General features: G+C 43.3%; 1 protein-coding gene across 1 annotated transcript; it reads right to left on the bottom strand.

The window, feature by feature from the left end:
- Positions 1–13,145: 13,145 nt before the first annotated feature.
- LOC117400895 (keratin, type I cytoskeletal 18) lies at positions 13,146–18,214 on the bottom strand. Its single transcript, XM_034001243.3, has 7 exons — positions 17,699–18,214; positions 16,473–16,555; positions 15,745–15,901; positions 15,237–15,401; positions 14,547–14,672; positions 13,965–14,185; positions 13,146–13,519 (listed from the first exon to the last, which is right to left on the bottom strand). The coding sequence occupies exons 1-7, from the start codon at positions 18,128–18,130 to the stop codon at positions 13,396–13,398; spliced, it is 1,308 nt and encodes a 435-aa protein (XP_033857134.2). The 5' UTR covers positions 18,131–18,214; the 3' UTR covers positions 13,146–13,395.
- Positions 18,215–24,721: the final 6,507 nt, after the last annotated feature.

Below are 24,721 nucleotides of genomic sequence, written 5' to 3'. Positions count from 1 at the left end.
ATAGTACAACAGTGTCTTAGGATTTTGAGCAAAGGCAATGAGTGCTGTCCCTAGCTGTGGTAAAGATAGGGTTAACTCCCAGAAGCCCTCAGGTCGACCTTGACCAGCCTGTTGTGGGTGGATGTGTATGTGAATGTGTCAGAGTGTCCTGTTACCTGTCTCAGGTGCAGATAACACCCTGACCCTCATTCATCTTCGACTCTCTTTTACAGAAATTAATCCTCCGCAGGAATGCAGAGTGACGCATACAGCCAGCCAAAGGTCATGGAGCCCGGGCCCTGGTTAACTGGGACACTTCTTTGTGTAGAGGCCCAGGCCTCGTTGCTAGGGAGCAGGCCTCTTTGGAGGGGGTGGGTTCTACCCGCCTGGAAACGGCCAGCCAATCAAAGCCCTTGGGGTGACAAAATTCTAAAGCGGTGTGTGTGTGTGGGGGGGGTGTGGGGGTGTGGGGGGGGGGGGGGGCGTAGGTGTGTCAGAGTGAGTTGTTGTGTGGGTATGATTTCTACCTTTTGTGACGTGTTTTTTTTTGTCTGCAGTGTTAGGGAAAAGACTGGGACAAAATGCAACAAAAAATAGAGACACTTCAAAGGATTTTTAATTTAGTCACTGGGGTTCAGAAGCATACACCTGCAGTTCATGGCACAACTATGCAGCTTTGTGTGTGAGTGCTCTGAATGAATAATGGCTTTGTCACCAGATACATAGGCGCTTTCATGTCCCGCTCAGAGCATTTTATTGTGCTTTACATCTCCTGCTTCAGGCTACAGGCGTTTTAAAGCAACAGTCTTTCAGATTACCTCATCCATTGTATTAGTTTACATAGTAAGCAAATCAGCTCACTGTCTGACTGCTTGAAGAAATACAATTTTTTGGGGATGGGGTGGGGCGTTGAGTTTAACACAACCTACCTGTAATGCAGGAACAATTAAGTCCCTGACAGAAGTTTGTCCTGGTACGTGCTTGCTTTTCTCATTCTGATACTTTGCAATAACCATAGTTTACCATGGCTTTCCACGTCGTTTCATTTGCTTTGCGATGCCTCTCTGGGCTCTCTCGCCTGTGCTTTATCAAGCTTTCACTGTGCTTTATCAAGCTTTCACTGTGCTTTATCAAGCTTTCACTGTGCTTTATCAAGCTTTCACTGTGCTTTATCAAGCTTTCACTGTGCTTTATCAAGCTTTCACTGTGCTTTATCAAGCTTTGCTGTGCTTTATCAAGCTTTCACTGTGCTTTATCAAGCTTTCACTGTGCTTTATCAAGCTTTCACTGTGCTTTATCAAGCTTTCACTGTGCTTTATCAAGCTTTGCTGTGCTTTATCAAGCTTTCACTGTGCTTTATCAAGCTTTGCTGTGCTTTATCAAGCTTTCACTGTGCTTTATCAAGCTTTCACTGTGCTTTATCAAGCTTTCACTGTGCTTTATCAAGCTTTTACTGTGCTTTATCAAGCTTTCACTGTGCTTTATCAAGCTTTCACTGTGCTTTATCAAGCTTTCACTGTGCTTTATCAAGCTTTGCTGTGCTTTTACTGTGGGAAACTGTTAGAAGGGACCAAGAAACAGCAGAAATCATAAACATCTGACATAGTCACGACAAAGGATTGTGCCGCCTCAAATTTACACAGGAGAGAATGGCAAATTCAATGTCTGCAGGCTTATCCAAGGGCAATGAAGGCTTTGAGCCGAGTGATCAAGATGATTAACAGTGCCGACATAGCCTCCCGTCTCCACTGATATCTTCAGATCCTAATCAGGTAGAGAATGGGGGCTGTTTACCCAAGAATCAGTGCTGAAACTCAAACAAGGTAAATAACAAATACTGATGATTGTGGCTCAATTAAACAATTTCTTTTGGGCGGGACCCCATGTTTTGGTTTTGCAGGTGGAAACACCAATATATTTGAAAAACCTGCCCTTTCCTTGACCACAGCCAGTGGATTAATGGGCAGCAGTGTGGAGTAGTGGTTAAGGCTCTGGACTCTTGACCGGAGGGTCGTGGGTTCAATCCCAGGCGGGGGACACTGCTGTACCCTTGAGCAAAAAATAATGTAATTGTATGTAAAAATAATGTGATATCTTGTAACAATTGTAAGTCGCCCTGGATAAGGGCGTCTGCTAAGAAATAAATCATAATTGATGTGGTCCTTTTTGGCTTTGGAGATCTTCCGGTAGCGTCTGAATTCAAACAGAGTTGATTGTCTCTGTGTGTTCCTGTGAAACTCGGCCTCAAAGCCGCATGGACGAGTTTTAGTTTTTGAAAAAGGAAACAGACCCTGGGCTGAGAGGATGTCGGTTACAAATACACAGAGGAAAAATATTGTAGTCAGTTGTTTTCCTAACAAGAGTCAAAATGTTCAGAAATCCTTTCACTCACCAGAGCACTGCAATGCACTGCAAATCACTTCCATCAAAAGGAAATGTTGACTATTAAATAAAAAGTACAAAAAACAAAAAGGCCCTGGGTGTGATCTTGCGTAGGATGACCATAGGCTTCAGGATCACAATGCATTCAGGTGCTTGCAGTCCTGCAAAGAGGCAGGTACATGGTGTAGTTAAACACAGTTGTTGACTTTCTGTTTCGCTGCATGAATAAATGCATGCATGAACAAATTATTTTATAATAAATATAGTAATTGGTAAATGCAGAGGAAACTGCAAAATTACTGTACCAGTACCAGTCAACTTTTAAACTACAATGGTAAAGAGCCGGGCTCATCTGCATTCATGGTTTTGGACAGGGGACAGGACAGAGTATGTAACGGCAGTGTATCACTCAACACTGCCTGTTACCCCCCTCTCTCCCTGTGCTTCAGTGAAAATTGCTTGCAGGAGGCTGCAGTTTGGAGATATTTTCTAAACAAAAGAAGTCATTCAAGAGACTTGAGCAAGACGAAAAGCAATTAATAAGAGAAGATTAGAAAGGACAGCCTCGGCAGTGCCCTTGTATTTCCTCTTCATCCTCCATGCATTCGCCTGTCAAGAAGACGCCCACATGAAAATCACTTCGCAGGTCAAAGAGGTCAGGGATGGAAATTGAGGCAGTTTGGCTACAAGCCGGGGACTGCACTAGACAAACAGGTTCGGGGGATGAGAGCAACCAACACAGAAAAGAAAAAGATCCCAGTGAAACTTTGCAGATGAGACAGAAACCTGGCATGATTCTGACTTTGATGAGGTGTACCGGCCATACCCCTGCCTCTTACTGTATAATGTATAATGTGATATCTTGCAACAATTGTAAGTCGCCCTGGATAAGGGCGTCTGCTAAGAAATAAATAATAATGATCTTACTGTGTGGGGGCTATTCATCGTGGCGTCTACTTGTAAATCTTAGTACTCTCCAACATTGTTCTGAACCTTAATGATAAAGAGCACTAGTCTAAACACTCCGCTGTCATTACCAGCACCTTAATAATAATGAGCACTAGTCTAAACACTGCATTCTCAGCTCTCCAGCGCTGTCATTACCCTGCACCTTAATAATGAGCACTAGTCTAAACACTGCATCTCAGCTCTCCAGTGCTATCATTACCAGCACCTTAATAATAATGAGCACTAGTCTAAACACTGCATCTCAGCTCTCCAGCGCTGTCATTACCCTGCACCTTAATAATGAGCACTAGTCTAAACAGATCTCAATCAGGTTAATGTTTCATTGAGAAGTCATTGCGTGCTGAGTGTTAGAACAAGAAGAGGAAATGGGACGGCAAACCAAGCAGAATGATTTCCCCCGCAGTTACACAGGCAGTGTTATTTCAGCAATGTGTTTCCAAGCAATCCCAGTTACTCAGAGACTCTGTTTGTCTTCATTTCTTTGTTTTGTTCAGTCGCCAGAAAGCTCTGTTAATTGATCCCCCTCTGCTTTATGTCAGGCTGTGTTATTTTTGCCTGTGAAAACAAACGACAGCAAAACAAAGAACTTGCACATTGATCGACGAGAGCATTCCTAACCGAAAACGACTGTAACCACTCAATCCTCGGTACCGGTCAGAAGAAAGCAAGCATATTTAAAAATGTAGATCTTCTGGGGATCCTGGAGTGGCTCACCTGTTAAAAGCACGTCCGTGTGGTGTGCAGGGTGAGTCATACGGTCAGGGGAGCGCAGGTGAATAATACTGAGCTTGTCTGGAGAATCCTAACTGCTGGGTACTGAACTGCCTTCCTCGTTCTATTCAAATCATGTGACTTTTCAACTCTGCTCACCCCACCTGCTCTGCATTTATACAAGAGAGTTGGTGGGGCTGGAGGAGTTGAAAGATGATCAGTGGCTAACACCATAAAGTAAGGGGGTTTAAATTGTGGCAGACTCTTTAGTCTTTAAATTGTGACAGGCTCTTTTAAAATGAAATTATTCAAGACAGCACTTTGTTTAGTCTGCCGATGTGCAATGTCTTTCACAATGTTTCTCTCTCGCTGAATACTGGCAAAAACAAGCCCAGCAGCATGAGAACCAGCAGCTTTTCTCTTTATAAATTTTCATCCCACCTTAGACAAGTGCTTTACTGTTCCCTAACACCTGTATGATTTTTGCAATCATCCTGCGTGGTATTTATTGCAGTTACCCTAATAAAAGTTTACCCCGTTATGTTTGCACAATATGTTTGAAGTTTTCCTCCATGGTTACACTATGCATTTACCATATTTATTTATTTGGCAGATGCCTTTATCCAAGGCGACTTACAGGTGTTACAGGGCAGTACAGGGATACAATGCAAGATTCATATTTAAATACAATGTAGTTTACATCAAATGCAAATAATACTACTAAAATACAATCTGAAAAAGGATGCAGCAAGTTAGGGTTACAACGAGTTATATCTACAATGACATAGTAGTAGTTTACCATGGTTTGCCATATCTCTCTGGGCTCTTCCATGCTTGCCTATGCATTGCCATGCTTTCACTGTGCTTGATTACACTTTGCAATGCTTTTACTACAGGAAGAAATAAGGGGACTTGGTAAGAAAGCTGTTTTACTGTACAAGAGGGAAGATAAGGGTTTAAGATGTTTTTTTTTTTTTGTAAGTACTTATATTGATTTGATTGGAGATAATCAGTCTTTTTAGTTTTGGGGTTATCAACAAGGGGCAGGTAGACTCATTTCTTCACACTTATGCAAATACTTTGTGATCCACCCCCTCTCTTGTTTATCACAGTCTTATCTCGGGCTAGTGAGGTAGAGAGAGAGAGAGAGAGTGTCTGCCATGACTGCACACAGCACCTGGATGCTATCACTTGGATAAGACAGACAATCAGCCCTCTGTCCCGCGGTAGCCGTGGCAACGGAGGCCTTGTTTTCACCTGTGATGAGTCAGTAACCCTTTCATCTGAATTTGTTTGGGATTTGTTTTTCTTTTTTCCCTCATTGTATCTGTGCCAGTCATTTGTACTCCATGGTTCTTATGTTCACGAGTGGGGCTCCCTTCTATTTTTTGGCAGCATATTCGTTAGCCTTCAACCCATGTGAGAGCATACGCAAGGTTTCAAAGCGTGGGAGAGTCCGAGTTTCATTCCAGCATTGATTAAAACGTGATTCCACAGCCAAAACTAATGAGTCCTTGATTCCCTCGCTGGGGCGGACAGATAGGAAACATCAGCAGGGCTTTCATTCCATCCAGACTGCAGATTTAAAGCTCTCTGTTCAGGGCAGACAGAGGGTCAAAGCCTTAGGAATCCCAGGTGCTTTACATCAGTCAAGATAAAGACTCACCCCCTCCCTGACTGGGAGGACTGCATTAAGAGATGTAGTCATTCCTTAAAGGGTTTGCAACCGAGAAAATAAGTCCATAAATCTGACATGCTGGATATTTCTCAAGATTTGTAGTTTTTGTTGTAGGAAACCTGTATCATCATTTTAAATGGTTAAAAAGTTCTCAGTTTCCATGCCTGTCTTTCAGGAAGTCGGTTACTGTTTCACTTCCTAGATCATGTCACCAAAGCAGTGCCTTCTGGGTCAAAGCATGTACTTGGCTGAAAGCACGCCAGCCAATAAGATGCATTTACTATGCTATGCATTTACTATGGGAAGCATTTATAAGTTAGGGAGAACAGAGCAGCAGATTGCATAGACTTGAATTGCCCCACTGCTGCACTGGTATTGCTGTGTACTGCATTTTTTGATGTTGCTGTATAGGGATCATCCCATCCTACTGTATTTGCTCGATGAATGTTTTGTCTCGCTGACCCTGCGACTGAACATTTAGTTATCGGGAATGCTGAGCAAGAAGAGAGGAATGTCTTTAAAAGGAGTGAAGACCTTGGCAGGGGTCAGGGCTTGTCTGGCTCCAGAGATCCAGAATGCCTTTGCCCCTCTTCTCTCCCCTCGGGGGGTCAGAGGGTCTGCCAGGACGGACCTAACAAGATGGTTTCGAAAGCAGCCATCTGTCTGCCATCAGTCTTGTTTCCAGAGCTGGAAGGCATGAGTCAGAACCATTCAAGCACAGCAGACTCTGCAAACGTTATTATATATAGAAAATAACTTCTTCCAAAACGGATGGAAAAACCAAGGTAAAGATTTCCAAGCTGAGCCCGGTAGCAACAATAATCAGCTGTCGCGATATTATCTAGAATTTGTTTAGACTTCTTATTCATTGTTTCTGAAAGATAGGCTTAAAAGGATCAGCGCCGCTGCTTCTGAGATATTTTCTTCCTCTCTTATCCTGTAGACAACTCAGTCGGCCATAAAGAGATGCCTGAGGGTAGTGTTAAGTGCCATGGAATTAAACTGGGCATCGGAACAATACTTTAATTCAGTCCTCCAGTACTGTGGGAGAGAGCAGTGGTTTGATTTGGAATGTTTTTTTCATTAAAAAACCAGCGAGCGAAAAAAAAAGCAGACCGAGGTGGAAAAAAAGAAAGAACTGCTAATTGAGTTAAGATATTCGTGAATACTGCGATCATTTTGAAACCATGATAAAGTACACAATCCAGCAGCATGCTTTTTTTTTTTAACTTCTATGCATGTAGTGTGCTTTGCCAACAAGGTGAGCCGTAGATTTCTACAATGCTTTACCTTGCGTATCTGTGATTGATCTTACAATGTGGTTACCAAGCGTTACTATCTGTTACCTGTTCTCATGTTTGTTTGTTTTTTCCCATAGTGCACTGCTATTCAGTTTTATAAGATAGCAGCCCTGATCTGGATGCTGATTAAACGTTGCTGTTGACCTTTAATCAAACAGGGCCGTGTGGTTGCAGGGTTCACTGTATCAAAGGGGATTCCCAATAACCCCCCAGCGTCGTCCAGGATCCGGCTGGTCAGACGTCCAGCGAGGTCAGAGCAGAGCAACTGCAGAAGCCGGTCACTCACTGACATCCGCTCTTGAGTTTCTGGGTGGTGTGTAAACATGGCCTCTTCCTGTTACTCATCGGTGTTTGATTGCTCGAAGTTACCTACAGATTAGGCATCCTGTTCCCATGACAATGTCTCACCCTGTCCCTGCACCTCTCCCTACCCCCTTCCACCGAAAACAAACAAGGGAAGCGGTGGTGTTGCTGTGACAATGCAGGCGTGAGTCACAGGATCCTATTTCCCTGTGCGCTTTCATTTTGAGATGCAGATTGATAATGGGTGTTTGTAGTTAATTCTAAAAGGAAACACAGTAGATAGAACATGTGTTATCAGAGTTCATTGAGGGAGATAGTAGGTCGAATGAATCCTTTGCTTGTCTTAAATCGCTGATACTGCACAGAGGCGAGGGTTTTCTGCTGGTATTCAATTATCTGAAACTCTACAACATATTTTTTTTCTTAATATGTACAAAACAGTGTGTGACAATATTTTCTGCTAAACACTTTATAGCACTAGTTTCACAGACCCTGATTAGGACCTTACCTAACTTTAGGTAGACCAAGATTATTACTGTATTGTAATGAACTCATGTATTTTTATTTATTTTATTTATATATACCCTTATAAAAGTTTACCATGGTATGTATGCATGGTATTTCTGCAGTTTTCCCGTGCTTTTCCCATGGCTGTACTATGCATTTACTATAGTTTACCCTGGTTTGCCAAGTTTATTAATATGCTTTACCATACCTCGCTATTCTTTACATTGCTTACCTATGCTTTACCATGCTATCACTCTGACTGCTACATTTTGCTAAGCTTTTACTATAGTAAACTTTTATAAGGGGTGTTACATGTGTTTATAATTAATTAAAACCCTCAAACTGTTCAAAACTGCGGTTGTTTTTTTTCGGTCTCGGAAATGCTCCAGCAAACAAACATCTCCTGTTTTATTTAATGAAGTGTTTTCTTGGCTGGGAAACAGAGAACGTATTCTACTAGCCGGGAAAACAGAGGCAGAAATGAATCTGTTAGCTTGCGTTCCCACAATGCTCGGTGGCAGGCAGGCTGGCTGGCAGACACACCTGGTTAGCAGCTCCTCCCAAGCCCACACCATTACCCAAAACAGGAAGAAAAAAATCCCTTGCTAAGGAGTTAACCATTAACCGGTCTGGGGACTTTTTCACAAATGTAAATACAGTTTTCAGGAAGCGTACACACACCTGCCAAACGCCATTGATTTACATCCACCCCAGGGAGAGACAGCGATGTGCCTTTTTTACACGCAACACCAGGCCTAGAGGACAGCAAATAAACAAAACTTATCACATATCACATACTTTACAATGTTTCTTTGAACTCTCCTGTGTTATCGAGTGTTATGGGTGATTTATAAACACTACGACAATCCTGCACGTGACGCTGGCACTTGAACCCGGGGCTGTCCGTGCAGCAGCCTTACCCAGTGCTTTCAGCGGTGAGACCTTGGCTTCTCTGCACACAACAGCTGTGGCACGGTCAACCCATTTGTCCATAAAGAGGTTCTGGAAGGGTGTGGTCTGTTTGTTTGTGTATGTGTGTGTCGAGTAAACAGGAGGCTGTTTGACTTGCTGACAAATGAAACATCGTTAAAACAAGGCGGAACCCAGCAGGAAAACCAAACCCAATAATACATACAGCCTTTCTAAACTGAAGCATCTCCTTAAAGATTAAGCAGCGCTGCATTGCCATAGTTTTATTTGAACGCTCTCTTTACCTTCTCAGGTGGTTTGCAATCATTTCCAAACGGGTCTTCTATTATTATTTGTTTATTTAGCAGACGTCTTTATCCAAGACGACTAGGGTGTGTGAACTGTGCATCAACTGCAGAGTTGCTTACAACAACCCAAAAAACAGAGCACAAGGAGATTAAGTGACTTGCTTAGGGTCACACGCAGTGAGTCTGAGCGAGCCGAGATTTGAACCGGGGACCTCCTGGTTACAAGCCCTTTTCTTTTAACTACCAGACCACACAGCCTTCTTGTTATGCTGGTTTTAAGTTTTGTCTTTGTTAAGGTGATCTGGCCCGAGTTCAGACACTGCTCTTCAGTTCTAGATGCCAATTGCAGACAAACTGAACCCCCGCACGCTTGATCAGCCAAAGAGTCTTTAAATTTGAAAGCTTTCCCATCTCTTGGTCCTCAGTAGGTGCTCATAACAAGACTGACAAAGACACTTTGAATAGCCTGCATTGTACATGATGTCTATTACTGGGAACTCAAACTACAGGGAAGCGTGTGAACTCAGGCCAAAGCATGCTAGCACGTAAAACCAGCGATAAAGCAGATATTCAATCAAACGGGTCAACTGCATAGCTTTCAGTAGAGCAACTTCTGAAAACCTGGTTTGCGAATGAATGGCCGTACCAAATATCATCACTATTGGGTCATTAGTTCTCTAGCTATATAAAAAACGAAGTCCCACAGAACATAATAAAAGTGTCTAATAGACATACAGGTTGATGACAAGCCCTGTTGTTTTTTTAGTAGGGAGACATACAGCCGGCATAGCACACAAGTGCAGCATTGTTGGAGGGACTTGATTCTCAACGATGCTGAAATGACGGGCTTCCAGAGTAACCAGGAGACCCAGGGTAAACCAGGAGAACATGCCCCACACCGGGGCGAAGACAAAAAGCTGTAAAATATCCCTCTGAATATTCGTAGTTTTAGTGTCTGCGGATGGACAACCCAGTCCTTGTCTGCAGCAAATGGCAAATAACATTTTATAAGGGAATGCAGCCGTTACTATGGCATAACGCTGACAAGATAAACAAGCAGGAAGAAGCAGCTAAATCGTTACAGGGATTTGTACTCTGTTGATGTAAACCGGCTGGGGTTTTATAGAGCAGGAACGCTTCCAATTCCTCTGGCTCTTGCTGGTCACCTCCAGCTCAGATGGAGCAGGCAGGGTAATTAACGGTTAAACAGGGGAATTTCTTCACCCACAATAGTTTGGACAAGGCAGCCATTTGGAAGCAGTGTGAGCAGATTAAAGTTGCGGTGGGAGAGTCAAAGAATGTCCAGTTTAGTTTTTCGGAGGGTTGCTGGAGAGGACAGGCATGGGAACAGCAGCAATCAATCTGGCATGTCGTAAACGAAAACGAAGGGATATCGGATTAGCGCAGGCAGCGAAGAGCTTCACAAAGCCACATCCTTCACTGACCCCTTTCAGAGACGCGGTTTAGAGTGCTTTGCGGTGTACCTGTGGATATAAAACACACACCTGGGAATGTTAGTGATCGTGCACCTGAGAATGCAGCAGGATACTCGTAAATGATACCTTCCACAGGCAGGCAGACAAAGCTTCCCTCCTCTTCCCAGCTTTGCATCCTGTATCGTGTTTTAATCAGAATTCAATCCTGAACTGTTAGTGCCTTTAGAGAAATTCCAGCATCAACCAGCACTGGTGTGTGCATAGATGGCCTGGGCTGGTGGTTTACTGGTTTTTCAGCTGGCCGTACTGGTTATTGCACTTTTAATCTGGGGAATTTGTAAAAGAGGGTTCCGCTCTCAATAGGTGAACATATTCAATTTATCTTAAAACAGACCGCAGCCTGGGCAGAGATGTGAGCTGATCTGATGGGACACAGATACCAGGCTGCAGGAATTCTTTAGTTCTATACCCAGCCCGTGCCATTGGATATGAGGGCCCTTCCCCCTGCAACTCCCTGGAGAACACCCCCACTGGAGGATTGGGTTGGCAGCACTGTAGAATAAAGCTTTCTGTCTGTTTGTCTGTCCACATGGCAAGTAACACACAGTCCGGCAATGACAGCACTGGGGACTACAGTCTTTATGCCTGTCTGTCAGTCTGTCTTTGTGTCTGTCTGTCTGTTTGTCTGTCTGTCTACGGGGCAGGTAAAGTAGTGGAGATTGAAACCCTATGCCTGTCTGTTTTTCATTCCTCCTGAGAATCTAGACAGATGTTTTTGCCTTGATAATGGACCTAAGTAATTATGATTTTTTTTACATGATAAGATTTCAGATTACTGGACAAATTACCTCTGCAAGCAACCGCTACCAAAAACAATCAAACAAAATGAAACCAGGACGGCATCCAACCCCACAATGGCTTTTCATTTTAAACCCGCCTAGCTGGTATCAATGCGAAGACAAACAAACAAACGAAAAAAAACTGAAGACAGCTTTCCCTCGCAGTCACGGGATGCATTCGTATGCAGCATTATCAACCTTTACTCACATACTTCATGGATTGCTAACAGACCAAGATGAAATTACAGCCAGGAACCACACCCTCTGTATTGTTTGCTGTGTTTACAGTGGGGGGTGGGGGGGTGGGGGGGTGGGGGGGTGAGGGGGGCAGGTTTGTGAGGGAAAGTTCAGAGACAGGGTTCTGTAATACACAAAGGGCCAGTAGAACGCCAATGTGAAACTTACCAGTAACCAGAACTTCTGTTTGTGCCCTGTAATTATGGATCCCTGCGCAATAGTCATTACAGAGCCAGTACAAAAAAAAAAAAAAAAAGAAAATCTGGATTTAGGCCATAGTTTTTGTGCATAGTCTGTATTTCATTTCGGAGACAGACGTTTTGAGTTTTGGATCACGGTCTACGATCATGGATTTTTCTAGTGCTAGGCAGGATTCAGCGACTTCTACTGAAATGCCCATTTAGGGTAATACTGTCAGCACAGTGTAAAAGAGATTCTTGCAAAAGTTCCAGTTCACATGTAGCTTCTACTTTATCGCCAGCCAAGTTCATGGGAACCAAGTGGTTGCAGTTCCTCAAACCCAATATCCACCAGGCACAGAGCCATTGAAAGCAAAGAGCAAGGTTTCCTGTGCTTTTGTCCCAAAAAAGAAGAATATTGCAACATGTTTTTATTTAATGGCATTTTTATTGTATTTTATATTTTTTTTTGCAAAAGAATAACAAAGTATTGTTTTTCTAAAAATCAGTAGCCCAGGAAAAATGGTTTTAATGTGCATCAAACAAGTTCGGCGAGGGAAAAAAAAAAAATGGGAGCGCGGGTAATCCTCTGACATCTGGTAGCTGTTAAATTAAATGCATAAAACATTGATGTGTGCCTTTGTTATGAGAGATCTGTGTCTGCTTTCACAGGCTCATCATATCCTCGTTAGAGAGAGAGAGAGAGCCTGCATCAGATATATATATACTATGCACCCGAAGCAAACCTGGTCCACAGATGTAGAATCAGACGGATCGCACGTCACGCTTGAGACATGTGATTCGCATTTGGAATCCGAACGATGGAGAGCTCTGCTTTGATGTTGTCGGGTTTTTGTGGGTCTGTTCTAAATCTGCTCCAGACCTTGCACTCCGTACTTGCCAGTTCAACACTCCCTCCTAGCAGGACTTTAAGGGGTTCCAGACAGCGTTTGTGTGCGTGTAGCTATGTTTAAATATATACACACCCATATAAAACTATATAGTAGTTTCCTATACTACAGTATAGTACTTTATAGGACACTGTAGTGTTTTCATACAGGCACTACCCTGGAAAAATACTGATAAAATAAACAGTATAACCTTGTGTATTTTCAAAGCTTTTCTTAAAATGCCTTTGCATTCTTTTGTTTGTAATTTCTATAACCACAAGATAACATTGCCTCCCTCCCAGGCTCTTAGCTTTAACCACAAGAACACTCTGCCTCCCTCCCAGTCCCTCAGCTCTAACCACTAAATCACACTGCTTTCCGTCCCAACCCTTCAGCTCTAACTACAAGACCACCCAGTCTTCCAGAACAGACTTATTTGCAGGTGACGTATGAAGATGAATTTGTTGGCGTTTGTTTTATTACTGTAAAAGAAAGAAGCAAGACAGAAGTCAATCTATTTCTGAAAAGGGGTTGCTTTTATTTGAACATCGCCAGGCAGTTACACAGTTGCTGAGGCACACAGGAGCCAGCAGTCATGTTGCTGTTGCATTGTGGGTTCTTTTACTTTTCTTTCTAAGCAATATATTTTTGTTAGTGGGGAGAGAGTAGGGCAATAGGGTATCACTGCAGGACCCTTCTCAGCAGCATCATATCTCTCAGCTGCTTAGGGGGCTGCAGCTGTACCCCTCTCGAGTAGGGGGTAGGGCTCACTTCCCAATCTCCTTGGTGTTGGTGCTCTCTGACACCACCTTGCCGTCGACCAGGGTCTGTGTGACAGTGACTTTCTTAATGCTCTTGGTGCTGGACTGATCAACCAGGGCATCCTGGAGCCTGCAGGAGAGAGGAGAGAGGAGAGACCGTCAGGGGTTAGTAATAAATAAGGGTCATTTTTAAAAAAATAGACCATAATGGCTGCATTGATCTTTGCAGAGCCCGTCGCTTTATATTTTTGTAATACGAAGGTCAGCAAATAAGCTTGTACTGTCCTTTATAGCTAGAGTGCACTGTTGCTGTACGTGAAGCATCCCTTTCACTTAGTTAGGTAAAAACAATTCAAGTAGACAGACGTTTCAGCCAAACGTTTCAGGAGCATAAAGTTACAAACCTGACTGACTTACTGCCTAAATCTGACCGTTCAAATGCATGACTGATTAAGAAAAATCGATTGCGAATGGAAATAATCATATTAATATATTTGTTTTAATACCATGATAAATATTGAAAATAATATTTATTAAGCCGTCGTCTTTTCAGTTTGGAAATTCGTTTCGCTCACCTGAAGTCCTCCCCGTCCAGGAGCCGCCTGTAGGTGGCGATCTCTGCCTCCAGCTTCATCTTTATGTTGAGCAGCGCCTCGTATTCCGACGCCTGCATCTGGATGTTTCCTCGCAGCTGTCCCAGCTCCGCCTCCAGCTGCAGGATCATGTTGTTGTACCTTTCCATCTCCATGTTGTTGCGCATCTCTGTGTCCCGAAGCGAGTCTTCAAGTGACGCTTTCTGCAGGGGAACAAGAGAGAGGGGGGTGTTGGGAGGACAGCTCGCTTATACATTCGTACACAGGCAGGGCAGGGGAGGGATGGGGTGGGGGGGGGGAGTGCAGATTTCTGAGCTTTTCAAAAGTTTGATTGGGTGTTTAGTGTTTTAGTAAAAGTTTTCAAGCTCTAAAATAATATATAGGTACATTACAACTCATTAATTAGAAATCCCAAACACAGTCATAGATTTAAATAGAGAATAAGTGAGTGTAGTTACCATGGCATCAAGAGCCTATAAGGTTCTTGATGCCAATAAGATCAATAGCTGTTATTGATAAGACCCCCGTGTTTTGCGTGCATGCTGTATCAGCTGTGTATCTCACCATGCTTCGCTGGGATTCCAGTTCGATCTCCAGGGACTGCATCTGTCTCCTCAGCTCTGTCACCTCTGTCCTGGCCCCCTGCAGAGCCTCTGTGTTCTGTATGACCTCCACCTCCACCTCTGTGAGCTGTCGGAAAAGGGACAAGGGGCAGCGTTACACTCGGCACGCAGCGTGAGGGACCAGAGCATTGCAAAGCCATGGCAAACATCTCGACGAGAAGGTCCCAGCCATTTAAACCCTTGAGGAGCGCTTTGTCAAGTTTTTTTTTTTTTTTTTTGGTCTAAAATTGCAAAGCGGAGACTAAGGAATGCTGCAGCAGCACGGAGAAGAAGCGAGGACTAGGATAAAGCAGCTGGAAGAAATGACACTACAAAGACGGCGATTTAAAATAGGAAACTTTTACAAATGTTCCATAGTGTTTAATCACTTCTGACAGGGTGTTTTGTAGTGGTAAATTGAGGCTGGCAGACTTTTCGGCTTGTGCCTTCCCTGCCAGGACCCCCTTGTGAACGAGACTGTATATCTCAAGGGTTCTATCCTGTTTAAATAAATACGTTTGATATTTGCAATCGGCTGAATACGTTTACGATTTGGGTGGGTGAAGCGCACAGTACAAGCCCAGAGAAAAGCTTAACTGAATCGCTGCAGAGTCAGTGCGTGGACCTGGGGAGGGGGGGAGGGGTGCAGTACCTTGTTTTCGTGCCACGCTTTGAGTTCATCCCTGTTCTTCTGCGCCATGCTCTCGTACTGCGCGCGCACCTCCGCCAACACCTGGGCCAGGTCCTGACCCTTGGGAGCGTCCACGTCCACCTGCACTCCGGACTGGGCGATCTGGTTGCGTAGATCGTTCACCTCCTGCAGGAAAGCCAGGGAGAGAGAGAGAGAGAGAGAGAGGTCAGGGAATGTTGCTCAGTTCCAATAGAGACTTGGATGCTTATTTGTGCTTTTTCATCGCAATCTAACCTTACGGATTACAAATACCGGTTTAAAATAAAGTGTTACAGAAAGTTTATATGCAAGAGAAATATACTGTATAGTATAGCTCAATATATGCAAATATACATATTTCAATGAATTCAATGATGTGGTCATTCTGAATCCCTTTTTTTGGAAACCGTTCTGGAAGATATTTCAGAAGATGTTTCCTCTATGTTTGCTGTATAGCTCTGACTATATGTTGCGTATATATTTCCCCCACCTGGTTGTGATTCTGCTTGATGAAGATCAGCTCCTCTTTCAGAGACTCGATCTCGCTCTCCAGGTTCATGCGGCCCATATTGGTGTCATCGATGACCTTGCGCAGACCGATGATGTCACTCTCCACCGACTGACGGATGCTGTACTCCGACTCGAACCTGCAGTAGAGATACGGGTCAGAGACCTTTTACAAAGCCAGCAGAACTGAACTTTTAAGACTAGATAGAAGAAGTATTTATGTTTTCATAGTTGGGGTGGATTCCAACTATGGTAAAAAAAAGAAAGACTTCCTTTAGTGTTTTAGTACTAATAATTGAATTGTAGAGAAGCACAAATGTTCATTGCAATTGGTGACCCCCAGAAAGGAGCTTAAAAAGGCTGACTGCTATAATTTGCATTAATTATTCTCGCTGTTGCAATTGCATTATAAACTACACTGATGCATTATACAAAACTGTGCTCCGATTCTTTGAAAAATCGAACTGGGAACGTAATAAAACTAGTGAAATCATTGAAAGACTATGAAATCAACCTGGTGGTTTGTTACTGTGATGTAAGTACAAAGCACTACATTAAAAAACAGGTTTGCGTGGAGTAGGTTGATTTCTGTTATCATAGACAAGTGTATTGTTATGAGAGCCCTCAGAGAAGGGATTAGTTTTAAGTACTTGACTATTTATTCTTAATGCACTGTTGGCTAAATGCCAGGGCAAGGAGACTGTAACATACTTGACTCTGAAGTCGTCAGCAGCCAAGCGGGAATTGTCAATCTGGAGCACCAAACGTGAATTGTCCATGGTCATGTCATACACCTGAGAGAGAGAGAGAGAGAGAGAGAGAGAGAGAGAGAGAGAGAGAGAGAGAGAGAGAGAGAGAGAGAGAGAGGGTCAGGGGGCTAACTCACGTCACAAATAATCTGCAACCAAACCACAATGAAAGTCCTCTGAAGTTGCACACAGCAGTCCATTCCCGCTTCCCACTGCCAGCAGTGCTCAGACAAAGAGCTCCCGTTCATCGCACAGGAAGGGGTCATTGACTCGAACAGGAATGTGCAATTTTTCCTGTTGAAGTCCCATATTGAAAACAGACGGCGTGAGGGTTTGCTGCGATAAACGGCTACTTCGTCTTATTGTTTTCCATACAGGCAGTGCACTGATGGGAGAATAGTCAATAAAAGTATGTTGCATATATTTAAAAATGCAAATGTTTCTACTGTAAGTACGCAATGTATACTGTCCACAGTCTCTCACTCCTATGGCATTGTGAAACGTGTAAGTTCCACTCTGGCTCTATGCCACCCCCCCCAACCCCCAGGTGTTGGCACACACCTATACACTGAGCAGAACAGGTATCTAATGGTGCAGCTGCTGTACACCTTCCAGTTTTTTAATGATAAAAATGTATCCAGTTTGGGATTCACTTAATAGTTAAATTATGTATTTTTTTTTTTTCATTGAACTAACTTTTTGAGTAACTGTACAGGAACACAGCTTAGCCACAAATTCACACACACTCAACCCCCACAGCAGTCTAACAATTTCCATATAGCTTTAAGAACTACCAGATAGACAGGCTCTCGGAGGCTGCATCACAGTATGGGAGTTAAAGTGAGGGTTCCTTAAACTGGATTTTAGAACCGCTGCCTAGTCCTGTTAAACTTTACAGAAAATAACACAAGACTAGCTTCATCACTGCTTGCAGCGTACTGAAAAGAAATGCATATAATTGCACACGTATACAAGATTGATTCATTGGTTCTCTTTCATACAGTAGCACTGCGTTTTTGCTGTTTCGAGTTCTCTTTCCTGTACTTTTAGAGTGGTCTGCAGCTCTGTTGCTTCTCCTGTACATCTGTTTGTAGTGGAAATATCTTTCCCAGGCATGCACTTTTAAAAGTTACACTTTCACCACAAACGGACCCTCCCTTGGTCCTCCAAACCCAGCTGGCCACTCACCTTCTTCCTCAGGTCTTCCAGAGTCTTCTCGAAGGGGCTCAGGTCTCGGGTGGTGGGTCCCTTCTTCTCCAGGGCCTCTCTGATCTGGAACTCCAGCTTGCTGTTGGCCTGCTCCAGGTTGCGCACAGTCTCCAGGTAGGCAGCCAGGCGGTCGTTTAGGCCGATCATGGTCTCCTTCTCGTTGCCCACCAGGCCACTGCCGCTGACGGACATGGAGCTATAGGAGCCACCAGCCCCGGAGCCTAAGCCGGATCCGAACCCTGACGATGACCCCCCGACGGAGATCCGGGACCCCCTGCCCCCGGCACCGCCGTACACACTGGCAGCGCTGGCCAGGGGCATGGACCTCTGGACCGTCATCACCTGGCTGGAACGGACAGAGCCCACTGGCCTCATGGAGCTCACTGAGTAACTGCCTGACCTGTAACTCATTGTGGAAGTGTGGAAGGCAGGGAGAGAGAGACTACAACAGCTGAACCTGAACAAGTTGAGGAAGGGACACAGACTACAGTAGCTCCCAGACCTGCATCTTTATAGTCCACTCCCCAGTCCCAGGGCTCGTCTGATTGGTGCCTCCAAGGTCCCCTCCCCCTTCACACTGCTCATGGAAAGTCCACACCCCCTGATCGAGTTCCAAAGACATGCCTCCCATTCAAAGTTTGTTCAGTCTGGAGTTCTGCTTCCAAAATCCTCAGGGTGTAGTCAGAGTAGACTTATTGCAGACTAGACTAAGCCCCAAAGGAACAGAAAGAGAAAGAGAAAGAAAGGAGGGAGGGAGCCTAAAAGCCTAGAGCTTTAAACCAGCAAAAATGAACGTTCAATTCTAGATTGAAGACGTATTTGTTTGAGTGTGCACCGCAGGGTAAGGAAAGGAAAGAATTTGCTAGATAACTGACTTGTATGTTATCCTTAATTGCTCTGTACAAAATGCTGTAGAGTAACCCAGCTCGGGTAACTACTTTAAGATAAATTGTGAACTCTACAAAAAGGGTTTTTGCGGTCTTGAAAGCTGGTGTATATATTTTGATACATATGTTAGCTGATCCTATTAAAAAGCCCCCTTGAAAAAAAAAATCTTGCACTTACACATAAAAGCAAAGAAAAAGCCGGCAAAAAGATGGCAAAAGAGCGGGCAAACGTTTGGCAAAAGCTCGGCCACCCGTAGCAAAGATGATCCAAAATAAATCATGTGAAAAAAACGCAAGAATGGAAATTTCTCAAAGAGGACCTTCAGGAAACACATAACTCTATAGTTCCACCTTTCCTGCAGTAGCAGCTCTCCCCATTGTTGTACAGAGCTGAAGAGAGATGGGTTTGTTTGGAGGAATGCAGGGTAGACACCGGCATCTGCCAGTGGAATCCACAGGGACAGGCACGTCGGTGCCTGATTGACCACAAGAATCAAGGCGACGCATCCGAGTGCATCACAATATCATGAGAATGCAATGGCTGGCATGCTGTGTTCACACTGGAATATTTGAATAATCAACTGATCTATTGAAGAGTCATCAGCATGCAACCACCCCTTATAAAAGTTTACTATACTACAGCAATGTGTAATAACGAATAGTGAAATAAAGCATGTTAAAAAGCATAGCAAAGCCGTTTTAACTGCGGTTAATGAATAGTGAAACCATGGGGAAACTTCAAAATGTCAGAGTTATGTCAGATGCAGATTTACCACGGTACGCGTTCTCAGGATCTGCATTACGTTGCCCTGTCCTGTAATCTAGTGGTTGTTTTTTTGGTCTGGATGTCTCTTTCAGGGCTCAGGGTAAGGGGCTGCCCCCTCAGATTGTCTGGTTAATAATTCAGTTTGCTGTAGCTGTAGACAATTTGCAGTGTGGCAATGGGCTGGAACAGGATTCTGTGTTGCCTAACTGGCTTTTCCATGTCAGTGAGTTTGAGCTTGGGGAAGGGCGGAGTGTTGTAACGAATACAGGACAACACAGCATATCAGAAGGGACAACGCCCAAAGCATCCCCAGCACTGCAATACACAGCCCCCCAGGGGTTAATTTGTGCCAGATTGCACCGGATCCCAGATCCGGTTCCTATTTGTCGGACAGGCGAGAATTATACCGTTTGCAAATGAGGAACCATAAGAAGAAAAACAATTTTTTTTTTGTTTGAAAAAAGAACTCTACATGCATACGTAACATGTGCAATAAAAACAAAAGCTTTCCTGTTCCATGAATTGAATGACAAAAGCGACAAAATGACTTTTTTAGGGTGTGGCATGCAGCTACCAGAACCAACAATAAGATGCGAAACCCCCAGATCCGCAAGCAGAACTTGAAGCATAAATGGGAGCTGCTGTAAATCAAGTACGTTAGGTCTAGAAACAAAGATCCTTAATTATAAGATCTGGTACCTTTTTGTTTAGAAATGAACCCCTGAGAGCCCCTATACCCATCACTGCCATATAGAGCTCCTATACCCGGTCCTATTGACTGATATCCACCACGGTCCCTATGGAGACCTCCTTTGACTGCTCCCTGTATTCTGTGTCTATGTAAATGGGTATTCAAATTCATGCACATGGGTAGTCAAATGTCCTGCTTGATGACAGATCTCCAGCCAGAGCAGCAACTGACAGAAAAAGAGGCACTCTCTTTGGCAGCTGTTTTTATCTCAGTCTTTATTAGAGAAGCATTTGCAGGATGCATTCAGCCCTCATGACAGTGTGAGTCTTATAAAGGGAGTTACTGCATGAATGCTCTATGAGTTTTTGATGCCACAAGCCTGCAGAGCACATAATAAAGGCATGACTTTGTTATGACTAAGCGCCCCCCCCCCTCCCCCCCCACAAACATATGGGTCCAATCATTTGCGGCCACACATTGACGTCAATTGCTGTGTGTTAGGCAAACGGCCTCCTACTTTTAGTTGGGTTCGCCAAGCACATTTAAATTGCCAATTCAATGATGCAGTTCTGTGTATTCTGTGTAAAGCAGGAAATCAATACAGTAGCCTTTATTGCCCTACATCTGGGTATGGATGGAGTTCTGTTCATTTTTACGATCACTGATAACATGTCGATGTGCACGGGCCATGGTATCAGAAGCATTACTTCACAGCTGGGTTTACTGTCGAAACAGAAATGATTATCAGAGTGCATGTTAGTATCTGCTCTGATTCTGTCCTGCTCCTCTCTTAGCCCATTCCTTCAACTCTTACACACCCCCCTCCCAGCCACCCTCATCCCCAGAATCTTCAGAGGAAGCAGGATCCCACAAACAGACAAGGGGAGGCCTGTCTGTGAAACAAGGGCATGCAAATTCTTTCAGTGCCAACCAAATAAGTGGGGTTTCTGGATGATGAAACTTCAAGCCTCTTTTGGTGGTATAGCATTATAAAAAACACAAAGTCCAAATAAAGCATTGCAGAGTACAACAGCAATAACAATCGCCTGACCTACAGCTCTGGCCAAAAGTTTTGCGTCACCTACAATTTTAGGATCGAGGCAATGTTTTTAAAAATATAATTTAGATCTTTTTATTTAATCATGCAATCAAAGAAAATAAAAAATATATATTGCAAAAGTCTATAATAGTAGTACAGTATTGATTTCGAAATGTCACATTTTTCAATTTGTGTTAGTTTTTCATTAAGTATATGGAAAACTACAAAGCGATATGTAATTCAATATGCTAAAGTAGCATTATTCAGCAGGTTTCATTCGACTTTATGAAGCAAATGTAATTCATTCTATAGGATGATGCAAAACTATTGGCCATATCTGTACATTTCTATCCCTGTAAAAGAATACAACTGATGGAAATTGTTTTCGAAGTTCAAATTCAAAATAATATATCTATATATATATTTGAAAGAGGAATTCATTGTAGTGGGGAACACAAGCATGCTTTATGCTTACCGGTCAATAATTAACAACAATTACACAGATCCATTCATTAGATGGTTATCTGTCTTCTTCTCCGTTTCTAGGAATCACATTTAATAATGGTTAGGATAAGGGTTAGGGCTATTACTTGGAATACCTTCATCTTCAAAGCAAAATTTCAGTTTTTATTGCAGCACTGTAGTCACACACGTCATTGTGTTGTATCTTTAGGTCATTTTTACAAAGATCTGTTATTTAAAGTTGCACAAGTCTTTAAGTGCAGCACAGAAACCAGGACCAGAGGACACCGCTGGAAATGAAGTGGAGATAGAATTAGGACATAGGGAAGGAGACACTTCTTCACACAGAGGTGAGGGGATGGATTGGGTTAGCTGTTAAGATACTTGGATATTTTGAGACCCAACTTGACAAGGAACCAGACAAGCATAGATGGTCTGAATGAACTACTCTCGTTCATAAGTTTTATTATGTTCTTATGTAAGCCGACTCTAGAAATTAAGAGCTTTTCCTTGCTCACATTTTCTAGTAAGCATACGTGGCATTTTTTTTTCTTCATGAGTCTGAGAAACCTCCAAGCTTCTAGCTCGTGCTATTTTGGGGTTGTGCGTGCACACACGTTCGGGAGCAGCACTGCATTCTTTCACATCTGCGTACGAGAGGAATTTTTAAAACCAGCATTTCACCTTTTACCCCCAGATCTGCCACCTCTGTGTTGTGTGCATGGTACACACCAGGCTCCCATTGCAAAACCATCAGTACATCTCACATGCCCTCCCAGCTCTTTAGACTGGGGTTTCAAATATTTCCAAGACGTCATCCCATGAATTTCCAGCTGTTTTTTTTTTTTTCGTCTGAATCCTGTGGGTTTGACAAAGAGACTACAGCAAACACGCTCACAGCAGAGAACTCCACCAACCCAACTGGAACTCTTCTTAATGAGCCATAAAAAAGTTACTGTACTACCGCGGCATATTTTTGCAGTTTTCCCATGCTTTTCCGATGGCTATACTATACATTACCCTGGTTTTGCCATGTTTATTAATATGCATTACCATACCTTGCTGTTCTTTGCAATGCTTGCCTATGCTGTACCATGCTTTCACTGTGCTTTACTACCCTTTGTTATGCTTTTACTATGGGACACTTTTACGAGGGACTATTTAGAGTACAAACTTGTCACTGGAACAAAGAACATCTAAGCCCTGGCAAAGAGTTTTGTGAATTTAGTATTTTTTGTATTTTATTTGTCTTTCATCAGTATTATGCAAAATGTTGGTTTGCAAAGCCGTTGCACCAATGCAAATTCATCCCCTACGACTTCCTGAAATAAAAACTCTAATTTTAATGTATTTTAATGTACCTCCCTGCAACAGAAGCTGTGGGCTTCTCCCTCGGCTGGGGGGAGGGAGCAGAGAAACTCAGACAACAGGTAAGGTGTGACTCTGGGTTTAATCACCACCATCCAGGTGTTACTGCGCCCTGACCCACCCCAAGGCTGTTGAATATTATATCTGTTTTATGATCCTCATGGTGTGAACATTAGCCATAAAGCAGATTAGCATTGACTTTATAGCTGAAAGATGTTCCGGGGTGTGGATTCCCTGGATTCTCTCATGTGATTGCTGCTGTGAAGGCATCAGCTCATAGGAAGATGCTTTAAACTCCCTGGCCAAGTAAGCTTGTGAACCATCTGCAATGATTTAACCAAGAGTACACGTATTACTTAGATAATCACTAATACAGACGCATGGATACATTATGTATATTAATTCAACCTCATAACAGGTTATTGAGGCAATTCGTGGTCATTGCAAAGTGTAGTAAACCACATAAAAAGCATGGTAAAGCACTGCTGATAATGCATGTTAAAAACATGTATCACTAACTGTAAATGCATAAAATTAGCACATGCAAACTGCAGAACTACTGGTGCCATCCGCATTTGCCATCTGCATTTGCTTTCAAACTACAGCCATTTTCTGTGCAAAACCCTGCCTTCTGAAACACATGCTTTGTTAAACTCTGCTCCTAATAAGGCTCTGTTAGCAGCCAATCCTAAATCTGAAACTCCTGGCCCCGGCATCCTGTACTCCCACACACGGAAAAGACATTCCAGAGAGACTACCACAGTTCTCAGCACTGCACAGAAATGAGCAGGGAGAATAGGACCAAGCCCTTAGCTTTTGTAACATCAAATTCCTCAGACACCGAGTACTCATACCTGCCCAGTACCAAGAGAGATAAGTAAACTATTCCAGGAATCAGCGTGCTGCGCTGTGAGGAATGATAAACAAAGCCAGATGCATCAAGGTCTTAAGCCAAAGTGCTCGGAGTTGTACCATTTTTCTCCAGTGAAAGAAAACTTTTACAGAACTGTAAAAACAAACAGCTACAGAGTGGGGTGCCCTTAAATGAACCCCCCTGAGTTGCTTTAAAAATCCGAGAAACTAGACAGAACAAAACATACACTGTATAAGCCCTTCTGAAAATACCCTGCATGTACAAATTTATTTACCTCTAAGTATGACAAATATTTTTTTGTGTTACCGGGTTTCTGTGTGTTTTTCTATATTGGGTAACTCTTTTCATGAAGTGTCTCTAATTACTGTGCATTTACATAGTTGTAAATGCACGTGTACTTACTCATAATGACCATGTTACTATGCATAGTTACAATGTACTGAATGTGTAAATCTGGGAGGGGTCTTGTATACGGTTGGGATTGGTCTTGATAGCTCTGGGAGAGATAGAAAGTGTTTCAAAGCTCATTGTGTTTCATTGATCACTGGCTATGAAACTGCATTGAGTTCAGTGTGGAGTTTAGTTGCTCTGGGGGAGCCGATTCAAAGCCTGTTGTTGCCTCGCCCTTTTGTTTGATCCGACGACACCCATCTCGCTGATGAAATGGACCATCAATAGAGCGGAGACTCTCACGCTAAATTCCTCATTTAATGGACCATGCAAAATCGACCACGCCTTTGCTTCTGAAAACCTTGTTTTCGAAACTATAAATAAACGACGCTGAGGGTTTTTATTTTGCTAAAGTGCCAAGTTCTTTTAAAAAGGGAGGGGGAGGGGGGGGGGGGGGGGGGGGGGGGAGGGGGGTGGATGGTGCTACAGTTACCAAATCAGTCAGGGATGAACCCCACAGAACAT

This window comes from Acipenser ruthenus, chromosome 45 (genome assembly GCF_902713425.1).
Source record: "Acipenser ruthenus chromosome 45, fAciRut3.2 maternal haplotype, whole genome shotgun sequence".
Lineage (NCBI taxonomy): Eukaryota > Metazoa > Chordata > Actinopteri > Acipenseriformes > Acipenseridae > Acipenser > Acipenser ruthenus.
This window is presented reverse-complemented; position numbering and strand designations above follow the sequence as displayed.

Coding starts and splice junctions, on each gene's coding strand:
- LOC117400895 (XM_034001243.3), bottom strand. CDS start 18,130: ATGAGTTACAGGTCAGGCAGTTACTCAGTGAGCTCCATGAGGCCAGTG. Junction 14,673..15,236: donor AAGCGTGGCACGAAAACAAG/GTACTGCACCCC, acceptor CTTTTCCGACAG/CTCACAGAGGTGGAGGTGGA. Junction 13,520..13,964: donor CTGGACGGGGAGGACTTCAG/GTGAGCGAAACG, acceptor TCTCTCCTGCAG/GCTCCAGGATGCCCTGGTTG.